Raw genomic sequence first — 22774 nt, forward strand, 5'->3', positions numbered from 1 at the left:
TTTCTTTTGGCAGCTCTCTGTGAAATAAATCTCGTGTGTGTGTGTGTCTCATTTGTTTGGGTCAGTGACTAAACAAGGTTGTCTCTCTTGGCTGCAGAGGTTGAACTGAGCTTATTATCACGTAATCTGTCTGTTTTGTAAGCAAACCTGAGTCACAGACTTAGTACTGGCTCTGCCTTTCGTTGTCAGTTAACCTGCTGTTCTGAGGAATCTCAGAGAAGTTAATCCACGCTGGTATTATTTAGTGGTGTTCTCCATTTGCCTTTGAAAACACAGCTGACTACATATGAAGCAATTTAATATGAGCTTCTTCATCTCTTCCCCCTCAGTGGAAACATTAGCACTCTCAGCTGGTGCTTATTGGTTCCATAGACAAAATTGTAAGACAAAATTGTAGATCTCATTGTTTTCCAAAAGGCTCAAAATTAGCCATCAAGATGTCCAATCTGTCAACATTGTGCTGTTCTTGTTGAAGGTGAGGGAAATTTCTACTAGCTTTTCTACAAGGTCCAGTATTGCAAAGTTCATACTCCTTGCGGAGAAAAAAAGCACTGTCCTGTCCTGTGGTAGGTGTCTACTGGCTTTGGATCTAAGCTTGGGTGCTTCTATAAGATTGTCAGTTTAAACAGAAACGTGAAATATATCTGATGAACAAGAAAATGGAGGAAGGAAACCCTGCAGTGCTTTCTGAATTTCAAATGAACTTGCCAAGAAAAATCTAGATACATTACCTGATGTATGAAAATAGCTGCTATGATAAAAATATGTTACTTTCCATTTGTAAAGCCCTCTTCAGTACCAGGCCATAGTTGCACTGCTCACATGCTCAAAGGAATCTGTTTCACTGCACTGGTGACGAATTCTGAATCTGTTTTTCTTAGGCTTTCGGAGCAAGCGAGAACAATTCAGCTTCATTTTTCTGGAGAAGAAGTGAGAAGTAACTCAAGAAAATGACTCTGATGATTTTTTTTTTAATGGTTATAATTGAATCTGCCACTGGTAAGTATAAATCTTCATTTCAATAGTAGAACTTTCAAAATATTTGCTGAATATGTGACATCTTCTTGACAGCTGCTTAGAGTGGAGAAAGTTTTGTATTTTGCAGCTAAGAACAAAATCTTAAAGGTTTTGGCAATTTCAGCCTAGCTCCAGACTTAGAAAATTTGATCCAAAATACGAAAATTATGAAATAAAAAGAGCAGAGATGCTGGAAACATCTGATGGTGTTGTATGGGAGCATGGCTGTATGAAAAGCCACAGCAAGGAAGAGAATGAGTCTGCTTCTTTTTGTGCCATTCAGAAGTGTGGTTGCAATAGCTGCTAAACAACAATAATCTCTGAGGACCTCAGTAGAAATAGAGACCGAAGGGTTATTTTATTCATGCCTATTAATGCTAAACCGTGGTCCCTTTTCTGTTTTTTTTTTGTGACTTCTGTATGCAAAGGTACATTTGGGAAATTTGAATGGAAAAGCAGACTTTGAGACTAAATTTTACACACATCATCTCATTCCAAGGCAACTTATCCAAAGTTTTTAAGAAACCTAGCCACCTAATGATTTAGTTTTAATTAAGAAGATAAGAAAATGCAAATGTTAATTCATAGGATCTCTGCTTTTATGGCAGTTGACCAGGTCTAAGTATTAGCCATATTTGTCAAGTCAAACCATATATGAAGAATTTTTCCTTTCCGCTTCCATTTGTGGCAACTGCTTTACTGTGGCGTGAGGCTGGATTCTGCCATTTGTGCCCATTTTATTCTGATGCTGTTGGACCCACGTGAAAGAATTTTATGGAAATATCCTTTTTTTTTAGCCTCCTTTTCCTTCTGGTTTTTCTTGGGTGAGGTAGAATAAAGACTTGGGAAACTGAGTTATTAGACTGAAACAAATATTATTGCAATAAATAAATACTGCCAAACCACTCTGCTGAAAGAAAGTCACTTTATGAAAGACCAATAGCACAGCAAATCACTTTAAAGTCAAGCTAATGTCATTTTCTGAAAGAAGTATTTGGCTTCCTAATGTATCTTTTTTCCTGTTTCTCTGAAGAGAAGCTGTGTCCCCTTCGTGCCTCCATTGATGTGCTAGAAGGGGAATACTTTTTCCTTTGTTATCTTGAGTCAATGAAAGAAGCATACACAATAAACTGGTACAAAGAAAATGCTGGAAAGCAGCAACTGATAAAGGAAACACACAGAATCGTTTCCCAAATGAATTTTCTGGAGTTTTGGCCAGCTGAACTCAGTGACTCTGGGAATTACTCTGTCACTCACAGGTGGGTACACAAGCCGGTGGGTGAACGTCCTGCTTTTGCACTTGTCTATGAGGAAGCTAATTTCTTTGTCTTGCTTTGTATTGTTAGTGGCATCTGTACAAAGGAGGTGCAGGGAACTACATTACCTGTGGTGTCATTTTCCACATCATTTCACAATAACCACCCAGGTGAACCTGTAATATTTACAAGTAGCTATGGGCAGATGCAGCCTTTTAAAGCTTCTGTAAATGTTTTGATAAGGCAAGTAGCATTTCTGCTGCTTTGTGATTAATTGCCTAAGCAAAATGAGTGATAGGCACCCTTTTGTCCACTGCCAAATAAAAGGAAACATTTGCTTGTCTTCTCCACCAGACTTGTTCTTCCTTACTGCGTTGAGTGGATCTTGTGCTATGAGGCCTGCCAAGTGGTCTAATTGTGTATTAAAGTAATAAACAGTGGCATAGCCGAACTCTGGTTTCTGTGCAAACCTTTGAATGCTTGGAGCCATTCAAAGAACAAATGAAATGATTTGATTTCTTACCACTGTAGAACATCATGAGTCAAAAGGGGAAGTAAGGGTGGGCCTCAATTATTTGGTGATAATCTTCATTAGACCACTAGGAAAGACTAAAAGACTAAATCAAATGTTTGCTACATGGAGTTCTTATGACTAACTTGCACCAAAACTGTAATTCAGCATTTACAATTTAAACAATAATTAATTTTAAACACATTATTTTGCATGTAATTATTTGTGCTGTTCTCCAGGTAACATTTTTAAGGTTCTTGCCTGGTTCATAAAGGTTTTAGGACTGCAGATACTGAAAAACGCTCTCCACATTTCTCCAGTAACATTGCAGACACAAGTTTAAAAGTTTACAGTTTTAAGCTGGACTTCAATTGTTAACTTCCAAGTTAACCTGGAAGCTGAAAACTTTGTGTTTTATTTTTCCATGTATCATTACTATTAGCAACTTACTGTTATTATTTTAAAAAATACTGAGTCACAGTATCTGAAATGCTAAATATTATAAATGAAAAGTCTGCTGGTAGAATATTTCTTTTGGGTTTCTATGATACCTTTTTAATTGTAGGGTACTCTTTATCCAAATGGTAGGTAAAGCTTGAGAAAAATTTTATTCATGTATGTTGAACCCAATCTTAAGAGAATTGTCTTTAGAGGTGATGAGTATGGTAGTTTGGCTACTTTGTTGTGCAAGGTCGTGCAAAGGGGGTATATTATTGAGTACAGACATTTGTCTGAAGTAGCACAGGTGAAGTCAGCTGCTCGATTTTGATGTGTAGGGGTTTAACATTAGATAATACCTGACATAGGCTTGTCAGGTCTGTTGTCATGGACCTGTACTTTTCATATCAAGTCTGAGTTTAGCTTTAAATTTTTGCTTTATTTATGGCCTTGATCAGTTGTTTATACAGTCACTTCACTAAATATGGTGCTAAAGAACTATTAAATCTAACAATCCGCTCTACTGCCACTGCCTAACCAGGGGTATAAAATGCATGCTTTGACTTATTTTGGCATGAGGAGGGCTAGGTGAGGGTCACACCTGAATTGCCAGGCTGCCTAAGGAGGTTGTCATAAGGAATCTGAACTAAAGGACAAAAGAGAGGAAAGCTGTGATGATAACCTCAACCTTAATTCACGATCCTTGTGGTTTTGTGATCGTTTTGAGGACTTGAGTAATGACAGTAAATCTGCAATAAATTACAAGAATTTATTGCTGTAAAATGAATATGAAAAAAATGTAAACTTCAAAACTGAGGAAAGAGCCTTACATGTAGAAGGAGGTGACAGGAGAAGACCGTAAGTAAAACTATTAGGATGAAGTTTGTTAAAATAAGTATTTGTTGGAAAACAGAAAAATATCTGAATCCTTTGTGAAATGTCTTGATTTGCTGATTTGATTAAGCAAAAAACTCATAAAAAAGGTTTTGATTACATCAAAGCATTCATTGGGAATTAAGAGTTTTGATTTTCTGCTTTTTTGTTTCATTTTCTAAGACTATATTATGCTGCTACATTTCAAAACTCAGTTTTGAAAGAAAGCATTTTTATTTTGAAAAAAAAAGGTTTCTTAATTAAAAGAATATATTTTGACCACTTGGAAACAACTTTTGTCCCCCCCCGCCCCAATTTCTTTTTATTAATTAGACCCAGTCAGATACTCATTTTTTTGTTAGGGTCAGAATGAAGGCACACACCAGAATCTTGTAGTCCTCACATGGGAACTCTTCACAGGTCTCACCACTGGAAGAACAGGCATAAGGGTTTTTTTTTCATGGGACTTCAGTGGGATCTTGGGCTTAGATTATACGATGGTTCTCACTATTGGCAATCATATTAAAGCGGTTACATTTCAGCAAATGCAGAAGATTATTTGCAGAAACAGTTTTCTGCAGAGGCAAAGGACTTTTAGTAATCTCTATTGATAGGGAAAAATTGTGGGCTATTGTGGACTACTGAACTGGTTTAAGATTTAATAAGAATGACAATTAGAATAGAATTAGTTTCATTTCAGAGCATTTATAATAGGTTAAATTTTTTGTTTTGAAAGCAGACAGCAGTTTTAGTGAACAAAGAGACAATTAAATATACTGCAGATTTTCAAGAAAAATAAGACAACACATGTTGACAGATTTTGCAAACTAATTAAATTTAGGGATTTTTTTTTTTCCCTGATATGTTACAACTGACAATATACAAGAAGCAAGAGGTGAAAATGATGTAACAATGTATTTATGGTGTATTATCCACTTATTTTTGACTTAAAGAAGTATCAGAAGTTTTCCAGTTAAAGCAGAAGTGTTCTGCTGAGACATAGCATAGACAGCTACGTGTGTATATGTGTGTGTTGATGTGTTCACATGCATTTGTTAGTACAGTAGACTTAGGATATAAGTCCAGGAATTGATAGACATCAGCTGTAAGCCTGAGTGTGTCCATCTTCAGCAACATTTCTTGAAAATAAAGGATTTCGTATATACTTGTAGTGGGAGTGGTAAGCAGCAAAACTGTTGTCACACGTCTTTGGCAGGATTTCTAATTTGTATGTTTTTTCATACCCTGTATCCTGTGGTTATCAAAGAAAAAAAACAGAATACAAAAAAAAGCAGGTCATCTGGTTGCTCTGTGTTGGTGACCTTGAAACTGAGGGAACTTACAGGTTGCTGAAAAAAATGAAAGTACAGAGATCCATGGTAAACATATGATACGTTTTAAGATCCTAATACTGCTCACTTTTTCAATGTGTTTAGAGCAGTTGAAAGCAGTGGGAACACACACATTTAGAGTTAATATTGTAGTTTGGAAGGCAGAGTGTTTCTTGCAGTAGATTGAACTATTGAGATAACACTGGCTTATTGCAGTGAAATAGCTAAAGGATGACTTAGAGTTGTCTATGTATGCCATAAACTTGGTTTATATTCTCTAAGGGCTTTCACTTCTCTGTATCCTTCCCTGAGTCAAGCTAGTTTTTATTGTTCCTTCTTGGTGGGTTTCGTGGGGGGAGTTGAAAGGCTGTTAAGCCAGAAATGGTTTTGTTTCGCAGAAATTATCACTGAAGAATCTCAGCAAGTGAAAACCAGGATAGAAATATAACAGTTCAGACACTAGCATCTTAAGTGATGCAACTTAATGTATTTTTTTTCTGAAAATCATGTATATGGCAGACAGCTAGAAATTATGTAAGCCAAATTCATCTTAGTTTGCACAGATGTGGTTTTGTCACCTTCCAGGGAGCCACTCCTTGACAGATTTTGGCTCATCAGGTAGATATCTTGATCCACTTCAGGTGAAGTCCTCATGTTTGTTGAAGTGCTTTCACCAAATATGATCACAGAAGAAAGCCTCTGTGGAGTGACAGTGCTGAGGAGAACATGTGGCTTTATTGGTCCTTTTCTTCCATTTGCTGAATCTAGATAGTAAAACCATACGTATTTTATGGCTAGATCCACAATTGCTTCTCCAGCAGTGTTCAGATACTAGTGTGATGCGTAAACAAGCACATGAACTCCTTGGAATTAATTGCAACTAATGTTTATGTCTACAGTTAAGCTACTTATGTTAGGTACCTTTATTGTCAAGGAGAGGGAGGCATTTCTGGGGCACAAATTAGCTTGTCCTAAACCAAACATATAAAATAAGTCACATAAACTGCACTCTAAAAGGGTGACTGTTGACTGTGGTCATGCTGATGACTGTGATTAGTAGCTCTGATTTAAATGGGTAAATGTGATGTTGAAGAATAGGTGAGAAAGACTCCACCCACCATGAATACCCATGTAAGTGCATCTCTGATGGGGAAGTTTTGATAAGGTTTTTCCTGTTTATGACACCATAGTTAACTTACTGAGAAACCAAAACACTATGTTTTGATTTAGAGAGTCAATTGCAATTATGAGTAATGAGTATCTCAAGTGAGTAAGGAGAACAAGGAGAACTTGTGTAGGCTGAAAAAGGGCTGCGTTGTGAAGAGGATGAGCAAAATACATAAATACATCTGTTTGGAGAGCTTTAAAAGGGAAAAAAACCAAATCAAACCTTGATCTAAATTAATCATACAAATGATGTCTTAATAGTTCTTTTGAATCATGTAACAGTAAAAGGCATGTCAGTCAAAAATGGTGTTTAAACTGATATGCTCGTCAGACTTGCTTCTCCATTTCAACTGATTTGTCCCTTTAGCCCTTCTCATCGAAATGATTCTTGTCTAGTTTCAGTTCTCCTGGGAACGATTCCTTTCTCTTTTCTTGGAGACAGAAAGATTCAAATATATTTATGAAGATATGACTGACACTGGAGGGAAGTGCTCTGTGATTGCTGCGTTTGCTTTGTCAGACCCTACTTGTTCAGTAAAAAATGAGAGCTTTAAGCACTAATTGTGAAATCTCACCCACTAACTTACAGCAGCATATGACTTTCTCTTAAGCCCTAACTTTTCCAAAGTTAGGCCGACTTTGCCAGACTTAAGCCAAAAGTCCTCCAGCTTCTTTTCCCTCAGTAGTCATGTATTTGGACATATCCAGCAATGAAATAACTCACAGCTATAATCTGATTCTTTAGGGGAATATGTGGATAGAACATACTAGATATCTGAATGACAGTGGTCAGCTCCTAGATGTTCAAAAGCGGCATTTTTGGAGCATATTCACCTGGTCTTTTACAGATACTGCATGTGACATGATGACTCTGCTTTAGAAGGTGTAGTTCCTGTCTCTTCCAGTCAACCTGGGGCAGCCAGCTACTGTAGGTCTCTGTCTTTCAGTCTGCACTGTTCAAAGAGATCAATCCTTTCCAAAATGCCTTGTTTTGAAGATGTGCTTGAATCCATAAGTGATTCTGTAATTCGTGAGACTTGTGTAGTTTAGAAATATTTCCAAAACATCAGTGACTATGTGCACAATATCAAACAATGGATAGTGTTGCTTTGTGAACAATAGCAGAGTTGCCCATCTTATTTTTGAAATATTCTACAAATATATTTTTCAGTTACTGCTTTAAACCTTAGCAATGCATGAGAGATTAAACCTGCAAAATCACTAGCTGATTCAAGGTCCTAAAACTCTTTTATGTTCACTTGTAATTATACGTGATGCTACAGATTGTTGCATCCTTGTTCTGGCTGATGTAGCATATATTATCATATTTCATAGATAAAATTGTATTGTCAAATGTTTTGTGATAGATGATGTAGTTTAGTTAACCTCTTTTGTAATGGGAAATAACACATATTTGGGTGTGGAAAAGTAATAAAGGGGAATATAAATAATGAGATCACAATGTAAATGTAGTTTTTACCTAACAGATGTATTAGAGAATTTATTTGCATTTTGTTATGTAACTCACTAAGCTACATTCCTTTAAAAAGCTCCTAAACCTGATTTTGCTAATTTTTTTTTCATAGCAATGGAAAACAAAATTTCACAATTCAAAAGTGGACCTTGAATGTACTTGAAAGAAATAAAAGCAGCTGTTTCAACAAAAATCATTTGACTACAGAAATTAAAAATGCTGGAACTGGTCATTCACTGAAATGCAGTGATTTATCTGTCAATGAAAATGACAGCATAACATGGTACAAGGTAATTACTGAAACAGTGTTACTCAAAGCATTGGCTGTAGAAACAAAACATCTGATTGCAGGAAAAATTAATTACAAACAAATTTTTAGAAGCATCTATAAACCTTGTAAAGCTTTAATTTTTCATGTCATTAGGGAAAAAACCCTTTAGACAGATATACAAAAGACAGTTTTTCTCTGCTCTCAGATTTGTTAGAAAAATGTACCTATAATCAGAAATTATTAATAAACTGGTAGTTGGAATGGTAAAAGATCTGATGCACATGTCTGTTCGCTGATTTAGCCAGCAGCTGGTTTAGCCAGCTGCTACTTTGCTGATATAGATATTATCCTGACAGTAAAGGAGGTGCCAAGATATTTGTTTTACAGTTGGCATGTGTTTGTAAAGTAATTGCAAACTTTTCAATTTTGTTGTTTCTGAACACTTTTTAAAAAATGTGTAACAACAGATCCAGTTCTGTTCATTTTAGGCAAATCATTGGTCTTCTCTTTACTAGCTTTTGTCAGAGCACTGATGATAGTTGTGTAAGCACCTGTAACTGTTGGGTCTTGTGCTCAACCATTGGATGAAGCACCCTGGATAGGTTTCTTCCACCCTATCCCTATGCATCGCCTTGACCAGTGCTCCTTATTCCTTTCAGGTGTCCTGGTTGGAGTAACAGACCCTGTTCACTCTATGTTGAATCAGTTTCAGGGAAGGATTTTTGACAGCTTAAGTACAGGCATCTGGATTCTGCCTGGCAGAATGAGCCACAGCCCTGCTTCCTTGTCCTTCGGGGCCTGGGAGGGTAGGACCATTGATGGATAGGGCCATAGGTGGATATGTTTTCCTCAGTAAAGGACCATACCCTAGACTGACCTCTCTTGTGGCTAAGCTGAGTATACTGATGCCTAATATTTTAATGCCTAATACTGTGTGAGACAGATTAAGCAGCCATCCTTGTGCCTAAATATCCTTTGGCGCTTGATTGGGTGAAAATTTTCAAAGCCTTCCTATCACACCCTGAGACAGATAAAATAGGGATGGTCACACATGCCTTTTTAGAAGAGCCTGGTAGTAAGCATATGCATCCAGGAAATGTCCATTCCCTGGACAATTTCCAGCAGTGATCATTTTCCTTCTTGATCTAAGGTAATTGAGACCAGAACCAAAAATTGCTGCGTTTTCACAGGACATTTCACTTAGCATGTGCTATGAATTTAAAAAAAAAAAAAAAGCAAATCAGAGTTTGTTTTGGGGGATAGGGAGGGTAAACAAATGTGAGTCCAACTCTTGCCACCCTCTGAGCTGGTCACTTTCCCTATTGTTGAGGCATTTTGCTTTAACCTGAAAGCTCCTCCTAAGTCTAGACAGCTTTTGGCCACAAGCAGGTGACACCTACAGACCCAAGCAATTGTGCTGAAAAAAACAAATGAATGCATTTAAATTCCTGATACAGTATTTTTATACTCAGATGCTTACTTGGAATTGTAGTGCTCTCAACTTTTAATGGGTTAAATGTTCATATGTGCATTTAAGTGACCATGACTGAAAATTAGGCCCCCATGTCTTTTAGGTCAGATATGTGTCATTGAGGTAGTGAAAGAGTGATGGTGACACTTAATTTCAAAAGTAATTTTTAACTTCTTTAAGGTTTTGAATGTATATTTGCTACAGAATGGTATTTTCTATCTTTATTTATGCAGGACTGTAAGATCTATGAAAATGAAACAGAACGGGAACTGGATTTTAAAACCTTAACAGTACAGCACTCTGGGATATATACCTGTAAAATTTTAATCAGTCATAAAGGAAAGATATATCACAGCACAAATACAATTAAGCTGATAGTAGAAGAAGGTAAGAAAGCTTTCTAAAATTTTGAAGCATGCTTTTTGGTTCTCTTTACCATGGAGATTTTTAATTACAGTTCTCATTTGATAAATATATAAAAAGGTGATCAAATCTGGTAATCTGAACTATTTCACAACAATTTCAAAAACAAAAAAGCAGCAGCAGAAATTCATATGACATATTAACAATTTTGGAAAATTTTAGTATATTTTCCCTGCAGTTTTATTTTTTTTGAAATTAGCTGCTGTAAGTCAGTCACACAAACTTACTAGGAGTTTTGGGGAAGAGTCTTTCCAACCTTTGTAAACTGTGCAGTGTTTATATATGCACGTGAAAAAAATTCAACAGGACATACTGTGTTTTAAACTATTCAGTAATGCCAGAGTCCAGACATTGTTCTTTGAATTAAATGGAATGTATGTGATTAGTTTTAGAAATAAAGCAAATGTTTAATTTTTACTGTGGTAGAATATAAGTAAGATTTTATTTCAATAGCAATACTTCCTTCTTTTTTAGATGCACCAGAAGCTGTAACTTTGGAGATAGTTGGGCATGATGAAGAAATTGAAACAGAAATAGGTATCAAATTAGTACAAGAATCTTTGCGGTATCTACTGCATGTATACGCTTTTGTTCTGATGTCTTTATCGTTGATGGTCTGGTTAAGTATAATCAAACTAAGAATTGCCTGTGCACCCTCGTGGATCTGATCCATCCTTACATCTGGTGATATTTTGCCTAGTGTATTCCATGGTTGATATACAAGTACACCGAGTGTAGCCTTTTACAGAGGCAGAAGCTGAGGTTGCTGCTATGACCAGCAAGAGAAAGTGGCTGTGATGATAAACTGTCTCTCCATGGCTTTCTTTTGTAGATAGCAAACCTCACGGAGTGATGTGCGAAAGATGTCCGGTTTGTTCAGTGAACAGTAATCCCCTTAATACCTGATGCAGTTGAGGATGTTATTCTGCAGGGAAATGAGAAGTGTGAGGGCTGACAGTCCTGACAACGTGAGCATGCGGATCTGTCACTGCTGCCAAGAATTGGTTATACTGTCAAAAGCCAAGACCTTAACTGTGCTTCTAGCTGGGAGTAGGTTAGATAACATGGTCTGCAGGCTTCACACAGTGTTGGACAGCATCCAGGATTTTGTGATTGAGGCTGTACTTAATTTTTAAAAACAGAAATTTACCTGTCTTTTTCCTCTTCTGTGCCTGAGGGCTTCTCCCATCTGGTTACATAGACCTTCCTTTCCAAGTCTAAAAAATCACATTTACCTCCTCTGTTGCTCATACACGTATCTCATTTGTTCAGCCAGGACCTCAGATGCTGATTTTCCTTCCTTTCTACAAATACCAGTTCGCAGGTCCTTTTTCCAATGGTAGTACCCCAATCCTACGATGCCTCATGTGTCCCAACCTCCCAGTACACCCTTTCTGCACAGTTCTTCCCACTTACTGTGCTTCTCCCAACCCTTAGAAGGTAACAAGGTTCAGCATCAAATGATTATGAACCACCTGTCTTCCATCCCTTATCTGCCTTGATAAGATCATTTGATAAGGTCATTGAACTACCTGCTGAGTCATGAGACAGATGCCATGGTGGAGAGCGAAGGGAATTTTGGATGAGCTAGGTCCATGGTCTTTCAAACCTGTTATTGTTTAGATGATGTTCTATAATATTCCCCAAAAATAGCTGTTGTGTATGGTGAAAAAGCTAGAGTTGCAAGGCAGATAATACTAGAAGTTTAGGTCTGTGTTTCAATCATCTGTGCAACTGCGATTTGAATTTCTAAGGTCCGAATCTAAGATGGGCAGATTTTCAGCTGGATCCTGCTTTAAAGGTTCTTAAGCAATTCCACTGGAAGCACCCACTCTGATAAATCTTGAGAAGTCAGCTTATAATGTGTGCCCTTAGAGAATTCCTGGGCAGACCTTGCTTACTGGAAAGCATTTGTGCACGATGGCCTGAACAAGAACTAACATGCACCTTTTGTGGCTTAATAAAGGGCATTCTGGATGTGTTCCCTGGAAATGATGCTGGCATAGCCTGGAAATGGTGGTGTAAAGTTGCAGCTAACCTCAGGTCAAGCTTCCCATGACAATGTTTAAGATAAAATGCTTTGCAAATCATCAAAACTCACACTCCAGAGCTGCAGCCTTCTGCCTTTATTTTCCCAAGTGTACAGTTGTCTTTTTAGTTTTGCCCTTTCTTATTATTAACTGGACTCACAGAATCACAGAATCACAGAATCACAGAATCACAGAATGTTAGGGATTGGAAGGGACCTCGAAAGATCATCTAGTCCAATCCCCCTGCCGGAGCAGGATTACCTAGACCATATCACACAGGAACGTGTCCAGGCGGGTTTTGAATGTCTCCAGAGAAGGAGACTCCACAACCTCTCTGGGCAGCCTGTTCCAGTGTTCAGTTACCCTCACTGTAAAGAAGTTTTTCCTCATATTTATGCGGAACCTCCTGTGTTCCAGCTTGCACCCATTGCCCCTTGTCCTGTCAATGGATGTCACTGAGAAGAGCCTGGCTCCATCCTCATGACACTTGCCCTTTACATATTTATAAACATTAATGAGGTCACCCCTCAGTCTCCTCTTCTCTAAGCTAAAGAGACCCAGCTTCCTCAGCCTCTCCTCATAAGGGAGATGTTCCACCCCCTTAATCATCTTCGTGGCTCTGCGCTGGACTCTCTCTAGCAGTTCCCTGTCCTTCTTGAACTGAGGGGCCCAGAACTGGACACAATATTCCAGATGCGGCCTCACCAGGGAAGAGTAGAGGGGGAGGAGAACCTCTCTCGACCTGCTAACCACACCCCTTCTAATACACCCCAGGATGCCATTGGTCTTCTTGGCCACAAGGGCACATTGCTGGCTCATGGTCATCCTGCTGTCCACTAGGACCCCCAGGTCCCTTTCCCCTACGCTGCTCTCCAACAGGTCTGTCCCCAACTTGTACTCATACCTGGGGTTGTTCTTGCCCAGATGCAGGACTCTACACTTGCCCTTGTTATATTTCATTAAGTTTCTCCCCGCCCAACTCTCCAGCCTGTCTAGGTCCCTCTGAATGGCTGCGCAGCCTTCCGGTGTGTCAGCCACTCCTCCCAGTTTTGTGTCATCAGCGAACTTGCTGACAGCGCACTCTATTCCCTCATCCGAGTCATTAATGAATATATTGAATAGTACTGGTCCCAGTACCGACCCTTGAGGGACTCCGCTAGACACAGGCCTCCAACTGGACTCTGTCCCATTGACCACCACTCTCTGGCTTCTTTCCTTCAGCCAGTTCACAATCCACCTCACTACCCGATCATCCAGACCACACTTCCTCAGTTTAGCTGCGAGGATGCTGTGGGAGACCGTGTCAAACGCTTTACTGAAATCGAGATAGACCACATCCACAGCTTTACCATCATCTATCCACCGGGTTATGTCCTCATAAAAGGCTATCAAGTTGGTTAAGCATGACTTCCCCTTGGTGAAGCCATGCTGAGTGCCCGTAATGATCGCCCTATCCTTGATGTGCCTAGAGACAGCACCAAGAACAAGTTGTTCCATCACCTTTCCGGGGATGGAGGTGAGGCTGACTGGTCTATAGTTACCCGGGTCCTCCTTCTTGCCCTTTTTGAAGACTGGAGTGACATTCGCTTTCCTCCAGTCCTCAGGCACCTCTCCCGTTGCCCACGACTTAGCAAAGATGATGGAGAGTGGCCTAGCAATGACTTCCGCCAGCTCCCTCAGCACCCGCGGGTGCATCCCATCAGGGCCCATGGATTTATGGACGTCCAGGTTGCTTAATTGGTCCCTGACCCAGCCCTCATCTACCAAGACAGATTCCTCCTCTATTCTGACTTTTTCTGGGGCCTCAGGGGTCCGGGGCTCCTCAGGACAGCCTCCAGCAATATAGACAGAGGCAAAGAAGGCATTCAGTAACTCTGCCTTCTTTTTATCCTCTGTCTCCAGGGCCCCCACCTCATTCATCAGAGGAACCACTCTACAGGGTGGTTCCTATCACTTCCAATTAGTGCCTTGAAATGGTACAAAGCAGCTGGCTGACTAAGTGACTTGTTCACATATTCAGGATTACGCTGATTTCCAGGTGTGGTGCTGGGATGAGAATTTCTTCTGTGAGACTTCAGCAGGAGCTCTAACAGGTTTTGGTTTTATTTGGTAATAGTGTATAGTTTAGCTATTATAATCAATTGGTTGTAATTCCCCTTTCCACTTAAAGTTTTACCTGGCCCTGGGGCACTGGTGATAGGTTGTCCTCTCCTGTTCACTGCCTCCCGCACACAATCTAGTTCATAGAAACATAGAGCATCTTGAGTTGGAAGGGACACACAAGGATCATCAAGTCCAACTCCCTTTAGTTCTCTGAAGTCCTAAATTCTCTGGCCTATTTAAACTCTTCTGGCTGTGACAGTTTATCTGGGAGAAAGCTGCGGATGACTGTCACTGTGCAACAAGGTGCAACAGAACCCTGTGCGTGGTTGCCGAAGCCACCACCAGCGCAGGTGGAACACCTATGAAACATCGTGCAGGGGCTACAAAGTCCAGAAAGGAGCACAGCTCATGGGATACATTGCCTGGAAAGCTGACATTTTACTGCACTGTGAACATGAATACTACTCCTGACTAGATCTTCTCATGTTATGCTTTGTTTAGGTAAAGAAGAGATACTCAATTGCACAGGTTTCTTGGGTTATTACATGCGCGAAGATATCAGTCTCTACTGGTTAATTAATCAAACGTTTCCAGAAAAATGCACAGGTATCCCAGAGAATGAACCTTCAATATGTGAAGAAGAGTTCAAAAAATTACAGTAGGTTTCATGAAAATACTGCACTTTTGTTCGTATGTGGTAATGTCCTGCACTTTGTGGAACTGCAAATTCAGTAAAACCTCAGTCTGAGGTTATTTTAGAACCTTTTCCTCAAAATCTGCCTCTCAGCTGGTTGCAGGTTTCTGTACAGATAGCGTTGCTAACACTATCCCTTGTTGCAGGTTGGGAAACAAGTTCTATGTCACAAGGCTACTACGGATTAAAAAAGTAACAGACGAGGACATGCATCATAATTTCACCTGCATGTTGCAAGCTGATGAAAGAACACAAATAAAAATAGTGAAACTGAAGAAAGGTACGGTATAATCTATGAATCGTGCTTCTCACACATAATTACTAATCATGCCAGCCTTCTCAATCCTGAGGGCAGGGTACTGATTTCAGAACATGTCTCCAAATATGTCTGTGTGCTTATGAAGGCCTGCTCCATCTAGTACTGGAGCTAACAACCGCCCTGGGTGATTCCTCCTGCTCTGAGACAGAGGCAGCAGGGGTTACTGCTACAACTGCTAGAGCAGCTGTGTGAGGGCTCTGTAGTTCAACCGCTGCTGCTGTGGACACAGCTGGGGGATGCTGAGCTGTGCTCTGGCTGACAGATCCCTGCGTGGCACTTTGTTAGATCCCACGACAGAGCATTCCCTGTGCTCTCCTACTCATCAGATTGATGGGATCACATGGATTAACTACCCAAAGCTTGGTGCAGCCCAGAGTCTGCTGTTTGGATCACTTTATTAAGCACCTCTCTCTAAAATTAAAATCTGAGGTTTTGGTTGTTTTTTGTGGGGTTTGGGTTTTTTTTCCTCCTTCTGGAAAGGTCAGTCTTTTATATTCCTGATAATGCCTGAAACGTTCCGGTTGATGGTTTCTCTCTTGTCAGGGATTCTATCCTTCTAGCTATGGAAAGCTGAACTCCGCCATGTAGTAGTACTTCACATATATAGTCCAGACAGCCTGGGGATTCATGGCAAATGGGCATTCCCTTCTTGTTTTCTATCTCTCTCAGACCTCCCCAACCTTCACTGGGTGGAAATATGTGAAAACAGACTAGTCAAAAGATGATGCATATAATGAAGCAAATGAAATGCAGAATACAATGAGCATGACTTGACAGTGCCTTCATAAAGACTTCACAGAGATTTAAGGTTAAAAAATTTGTATTTGGAACTAAAAGGATAAAGATAACAGAATAATAATTAAGGAAAAAAAAAGCCTGAAAGAGACTAGAGACAAGAAAAAAAAAGATCTTGGCCAAAGAGATTAAAGGGGACATTAAGGACTGTTATGGATGGACAGAGAGAGGGGTGAAAGTTAGAGAATAACAGGAAATAATAAAGAACCTGAATAAAACTCATCATAAAAGTGGTTGACCACCAGCTTAGGATGCTGTACATCTGTGAGGATGCGTAGTGTCAGTCCCGATCCCACATACACTTCATTTATATGTGTGGAGGATGTGTGAATGCGTGCAAAATTGTTTCTTCAGTTTTTAGAGTAATTCATGTTCTGTAGTTCTCCATCTCAGGAGAACAGGCATGCATATATGCTTGAAGCATTAGCAGGAAAGGATTCACATCGACATTATGATTTTTTTGGGGTGATTTTAAGATGCCACCAGTGTTGAATATAGTAATCTTGTCATATAATACTCTTTGTTAAGGCTGTAATTTCCTGGGTTTCTGTTTTACAGGGAACACCCGAGATCTCCCTGTGCACATATTTACAACTGGAATGGTCCTTGCTGTACTATTTCCATGTGTTGCTGTAGCTGCGGTGTTTGTCTGTGTGATGTTTAGAGTTGACTTAGTTCTGTTTTACAGGAACATATGCAGAAGAGACGACACTGCTGGAGGTATGACTTGGCTAATGCTGACATTGAAATAAGTGTACCGATTAAAAAATAGTTTCTAGTAGGTTCCGTAAGACAAACATCTTTGAGGAAGAGACAAAATAAATCCAAGATTTTTGTGAGTAGAAACAGCAAAGAATATGTAAAAGAGAACTTGATAGTCAGGTGCTAAAGTGAGTTTGTTATACACCTGGGGCAGTAACAGCAGAAAAACACAGTGAAGAAGCTGCCTCTGGAGTAGGTAGTGGAAGGGACATGGTTACATGCTGTTCAGATGCACCCTGTTCTGCCATATTCTTCATCACAAAAGTTGATGAAGGTGGAGAAGTTTGCAATTATTTACCTGTAAAGAGGATGAGCACTCTAGAGTTGGCAGACAGGCAGAAATCTATTTTCACCTCACTGATGCCTTTCAGTGAGGTGAAGGTTAAAATGCTTCCTTGACTGTAGAGGCCATTGCAATGTTTATAGGGCTGTCACCAAATGCACTTAAGGAGAGCAGGAGAGTGCACTACCAGTATCTTACCAGGCAGCATCACTGTGACCTTGACTTAAGGAGCAAGCCTGACAGTTACCCAATTCTGGGTATAATTTTTTCTGAAAATTGTGGTGAAAAAGCCTGTTGTGTATATGTACCTGATTTTCTTAGCCCTTTTTAGTCTCTAAATCGGCTTGAATATAGCTTGAATAAACTGCAGTGGTTGGAGATTTCTCAGTAATGGGTGTATGTCATTTATGCCTGCCAGCATTATTTACCTATCTATTGATATTAGCTATCACTGCGCACACTGATGTACAGGGAGGATCTCCGAGAACCTGGACTAGTCCACCCTGGAGGGACTGATTGTCTGATACTAGGCAATGGGATTTCCTACTCCCAGAGCATGTGTAGGGTTTCAGGGGCTTTAGTTTGTGTTCTTTCTTATGAACTACATGTAGTAAAGTATCCTGAAAGGGAATCAAAGAAGTACAGTTTAAGATGCAAAGCTATGTGCGCCACTATATCAATCCAGATGGTTGTTCCATGGCAAGGTTCAATTAGGCATTGCTCAGTGTGGTAGACCTGGCCTCTGAATTGGTCTTGGATTTCATGTTTGTAAATTACTGCCCAAAGCATGACCAGATATGGTATACTCTTATAATTAAAATAATAAATTGGTTTATTCTCTTTTGTCAGTACCCATTCTACAGAACTACTTTATAGTCTTAGACAAAGAGTAAAATAAATGTGGAAATCAGCGTAATATTCTTATCAGGTTACAGACACTTTTTTTTTGCTTCCCTTCATTTTCTTCATCATCAGAGATGTGACATTAACTGGTTAAATTAATCTGATATTTTTAAAAAACACCATAGTGTAGAAATAATATGTTATTTTTAAATATTTGCCAAATGCAATCAGAATATTTTGTATCAAATTTAAATTGATTCAGGTTTTTTTTCTTGTTGTTGTTTTAAGACTGTTCGGAGTATCAAAGGAAAGAACAGGAGTTTCTAGATGCTTTGCTACTGAGACAGTAACTTTGAAAACCAGAATGGTGGATCAGATACTGTATTTCTCATGGTTGCTAACAAGACAATTGGTGATTTCTTTCCAGACGGAAAAGAATATGATGCATTTGTGTCTTACCTGAAAGACTGCGTTTCTCCTACTGAAGAAGAGAGAGAATTTGCTTTGAAGATATTGCCCATGATATTAGAAGAAAACTTTGGGTACAGATTATGTATATTTGAGAGGGATGTATCCCCTGGAGGAGGTAAGCGTATTGAATAATCTTGTCATTAAATAGGCACATCATTTTCACACAAAGTTAAAAGTCTGCAATTAGAAGGAATTCTGTCAAATGTGTGGTGCATTGAAATGCTACATTTTTCATTTAATCTAGACTATGTACATGCAAAGTTTGCATGCACACATTTTACACATTTCATAGATATATTTATGAATTCATATACACCTACACACATACACAGACACAGAGATATCTTTAATTACACAGAACCATGATGAACAGATGAAAAAGCTAGCATGGAGAAAGTTAAGGTGAGAACAGAAGATGTCAGGTGTTTCACAGTAATAGCGCTCTTGCTCTGCTGTTGCTGAGAGCAGGTGCCTATGAGTGAACTAACATTTACTACACAGAGCAGCTGGTGTCTCTAGTACTAGTTATTCTCAGGTAACTTGTATGTTTGTTGTATCTTCAGTGTGGTGGAAGAAACCATTTTGTGAATGTAATGGGTGCCATAACAAAAGAGAAATGAGAACACAGAATTTTGCTTCTCTAAATGGCCTATGGATAGATGGCCTTTTGCAGATGTTTGGGAAAAAAGATACTGGAGGATTCCATTTAGTCTGAAGATCTAGTTGAAGAAAAGGATTTCATTGTTAAAAACACAAAACAATAAGGTCAATTAGCCTCCTTCAGAAGGCAGGATCTTAGAATCATAGAATCATAGAATCACCTTGGTCAGAAAGGACCTTTAAGATCATCAAGTCCAACCATTAACCTAGCACTTCTTGTCTCCTTGTATACATTCCTGACATATTTTTCTGACCTGAGAGGTGCCACAGCTCTCCCGAGCCATTTCTTTCCAGTTATTCTCTCTCCTTAAGTATTAAAAAAAGGCTTTCTGAAGTGTTCAATCTGATTCTTTCAATAGTTTTTGCTTATTTCCTTTTCTCTGCTCTGATCAATTATGAATATGGAAAACAGAGAATTTCCTTCTATTTATAGGAGCCTTTGGTGTGTTGTAATACCCTTGTCAGCCTCCTCTCAGTTTTCTCTTCTTTCGGTCTCTCCTGCAGTTTGCTTTGCCTTTCCCTACAAGGCATGTTTTCTACATCTCTGGTCTCTGTAGGCCTTGTCCCATGGTGCTGAAGCAAGCACAGGAAGTTGTGCATGAGAATTCAATTTGGTGCACGGGTGTTTGAAGGGTATCACCATTTGATTTAATTCATCACTTGTCATGATGAAAGTCATGAATCTAAAACACAGTTGGAACTCATTCTGTCATCATATGCTAGACTTCTCAACCTTGGATTACTGGCAATAGATTTCGATATTCGGTGATATAAAAGAAGGAGTAACCTGAGGGTTACTGAATATCTAGGGAGAGGTTGCTGTTGGTGACTTTCTGTGGAATCACTCCAATGGCTTCTATTATGAAAGAGCAAAGACATGTCTGGTTGGAGGAAAAATAAACTTTGCTGTCACTTTCTATCCATGTGACTACTGACAGACAGCTGTCTAGGGTAGCTGGAGATTGTATGTAGGTTTTTGTCTGCTCCAGAGAACAAGCTTTGGCCATACCTGAGCTCATTTTTGCAGACTCTTAATCTGTAATGCATATTAATCCCTTCATAGGGACAGGATGCTTACATGCTGTCACTTTATTAGGGGAATATTTTTGGTACATACGTGATTGTTAAAGGATACATCGATACAGTGCCTATCCTTTCAATTTAGTTTAATAACACATTTATCTTTAATTTGCAGCGGTTGTTGATGATATCCATTCATTCATTGACAAAAGCCGAAGATTAATCATTATACTGAGCCAGAACTACGTTTCTGACAGAGCCATATACGAACTTGAGAGTGGACTGCATAAAGCCCTAGTTGAAAGAAAAACTAAGATCATATTAATTGAATATATGCCTATAAGTGACTACAATTTTTTGCCAGAATCGCTGTCTCTTTTACCATCAAAGAGGGTTGTGAAGTGGAAGAAGGATAAATCTCTTCCTGTGGATTCCAGATTTTGGAAGAACCTTCGGTACCTGATGCCAGCGAAACCTACCAAGATAAACACCAAAGGGCACTATAATAATCTTGACCTAGGCTCAGAAGGGGCTCAACCACGGACTGAGGGCTGTGACTTTAATGCAGTCATATAACAGTTCTGGAGACAGAAGATGCTGCAGGAAACTGCACATTTTGCTAACTAATAGAAAACACAAACTACACACTTACTTCGGGAAGATAGTGTTCACAAGAGGCCAAGTCTGAGATCTGAGAAGAAAGTAGAAATTGTTACAGTGGCTAGGATGATGTTACCTACAATGCTACGTGTTATCCCAGAGAGAGTTTCCTCAGCATTCTGTACAAAGAGCAGAAATTTCATTCTGCTTTGAACTCACCACCTGCCACAAAGCACAATCCAAAACATTTTGATTTCACATTTTCCAGTAACGTAGAATGATATTAGTTATACTTGCGTACTTTTTGAGGCCCCTCAAGAAATGTAACAGTATATACAAAATATTATTATTTAGTTGCTCTTCATTTTGTATTTGGTATTTCCTAAGGATCCTGCTTGGGAGTAGACCCAAACAGCTCCTGCTCTAGAGAGCTTGGCATGCAGGCTTTGGGCAATGTCAAGCAGGAAAAGAAAGTGAAAACAGAGAAAAGGGAGGTTAGAAAGAGTAGGGCCGATGTGGTCAGGCTAACAGTATTTGCTACTGAGTTGTACATTATCTAGACAAGCCAAGTAGGAGTGATTTGGAGGAATGGTAAAGACTGTTTCTATCCTCCTATTTCATTGAGAATACTGTAAATGCACATTTTGGTAGGGAGAAGAAGGGGATGGGATAGAGATAACAGTATTTTGTTCATGGACACTGATACCTACATTATACCCTGACCTACCTTCAGCTGAAAGATGTAGGGGATTTATGTGAAAATGAGATCTTCGGTGTGTACATATACTCCTAACCCTTTGGAACACTTGTACTTAGTGTTATTTTTTAAAACAAACTTAGTAATGCCATTCAAAGCCAGTAATCCTCCCTTATTATTAGTTGCCTGGCAGAAGAATACAATCTGACATAAACTCCTGGATAAAATGGAACCATATTTCCTCCTAGTACCAATGGGGAGAAATCAATGGAGAATCATTTTGGAAGATCTGTCAGTTTACTAAGAGAACATCAAGGCTCAGCCCACTCTCATCATTGTCTTGCATTCAACTAGTGCTAGTTCTGAGGAGACATCTCTTTGACACTGACACTTAATTCACGCAGCTGTAATGGAGGAGATCCATTACCTTCTCAGTGCACTTGAGAACACAACTGGAGTGCTGGGTGTCATGCCAATGTCTCAAGATTCGTGAGAATGAAATATCTTGGTTTTTGTCAAATATCCTGTAATCAAGCATAGTTTCTGACAGATGTTCAGGTAAAAGTAAAGGCTAAATGTGGATTAACAAAATGAAGACAACACTGTTGCCAGGTTAACACGGAGATTAAAAGGAACAAAGGAATAAGGCACATATCTGTGGTGTCCTTCAGATCACCTCCAAGAGGTCTCCCTCTTTCCTTCAGGCAACTAAAGAGCTATTGAAACATGGTACCTACTTAGGCAAAAGCTGTTCTCTGGCTTAAGCTTTTACTGAAGAGGATTTCTGGTCTCTAAATATGCATGTCTTTACATTTCCAAATCTTTCTCAAGGTTCAGTTCTTCTTTAGTAGTGCTTCCTGTGATTTGTAATCACAGATCAGTTTTAACATTCTCCTGCAGGACTAATGATTGCCCCTACTTTGGAAATGCCATCAGACACACTGGGCACATCCATTTCTTGGACAAACAGCTGACAGAAAAGTTAGTAACTTTCCTGGTACTTAAGTGAGGTGTTAAACTTGTTCCTCAGCCACATAGTTTTTCATATGCTGTCATCAATGTATTGCCTAACAACATAAAGTGTCAAATGTGTTATACTACGCATGTGAATAGGATAGTGCAGATGGTTTGTTAAAAGCTCTGGACTGAGCCTATGCCCTATGAGAATCAGCTACTATAAATTGAGATTTAATTTGCCATGAATGACCCTTCACCTCAGTTTGGAGAGATGGTGTGACTGTGTATACCTGCTATACCTCATGAAG

At 39.3% G+C, this 22774-nt stretch overlaps 1 protein-coding gene across 1 annotated transcript; it reads left to right on the forward strand.

Moving 5' to 3' along the window:
* Positions 1 to 950: 950 nt before the first annotated feature.
* IL18R1 (interleukin 18 receptor 1) lies at positions 951 to 20788 on the forward strand. The gene is made up of 10 exons (XM_068395253.1): positions 951 to 999; positions 2051 to 2276; positions 8180 to 8357; positions 10043 to 10196; positions 10707 to 10769; positions 14867 to 15023; positions 15206 to 15339; positions 16732 to 16893; positions 18489 to 18647; positions 20388 to 20788. The coding sequence occupies exons 1-10, from the start codon at positions 951 to 953 to the stop codon at positions 20786 to 20788; spliced, it is 1683 nt and encodes a 560-aa protein (XP_068251354.1).
* The last annotated feature ends 1986 nt before the right edge of the window (positions 20789 to 22774 follow it).

This window comes from Nyctibius grandis, chromosome 2, assembly GCF_013368605.1.
Source record: "Nyctibius grandis isolate bNycGra1 chromosome 2, bNycGra1.pri, whole genome shotgun sequence".
In the NCBI taxonomy this organism is placed as follows: domain Eukaryota; kingdom Metazoa; phylum Chordata; class Aves; order Nyctibiiformes; family Nyctibiidae; genus Nyctibius; species Nyctibius grandis.

What these genes read in the sequence shown, in the direction of transcription:
- IL18R1 (XM_068395253.1), top strand. Translation starts at nt 951, where the DNA reads ATGACTCTGATGATTTTTTTTTTAATGGTTATAATTGAATCTGCCACT. An exon ending in ACAGCATAACATGGTACAAG is followed by an intron (nt 8,358 to 10,042) that starts GTAATTACTGAA and finishes TTATTTATGCAG; the next exon opens with GACTGTAAGATCTATGAAAA. An exon ending in AAGAGACGACACTGCTGGAG is followed by an intron (nt 16,894 to 18,488) that starts GTATGACTTGGC and finishes ATTTCTTTCCAG; the next exon opens with ACGGAAAAGAATATGATGCA.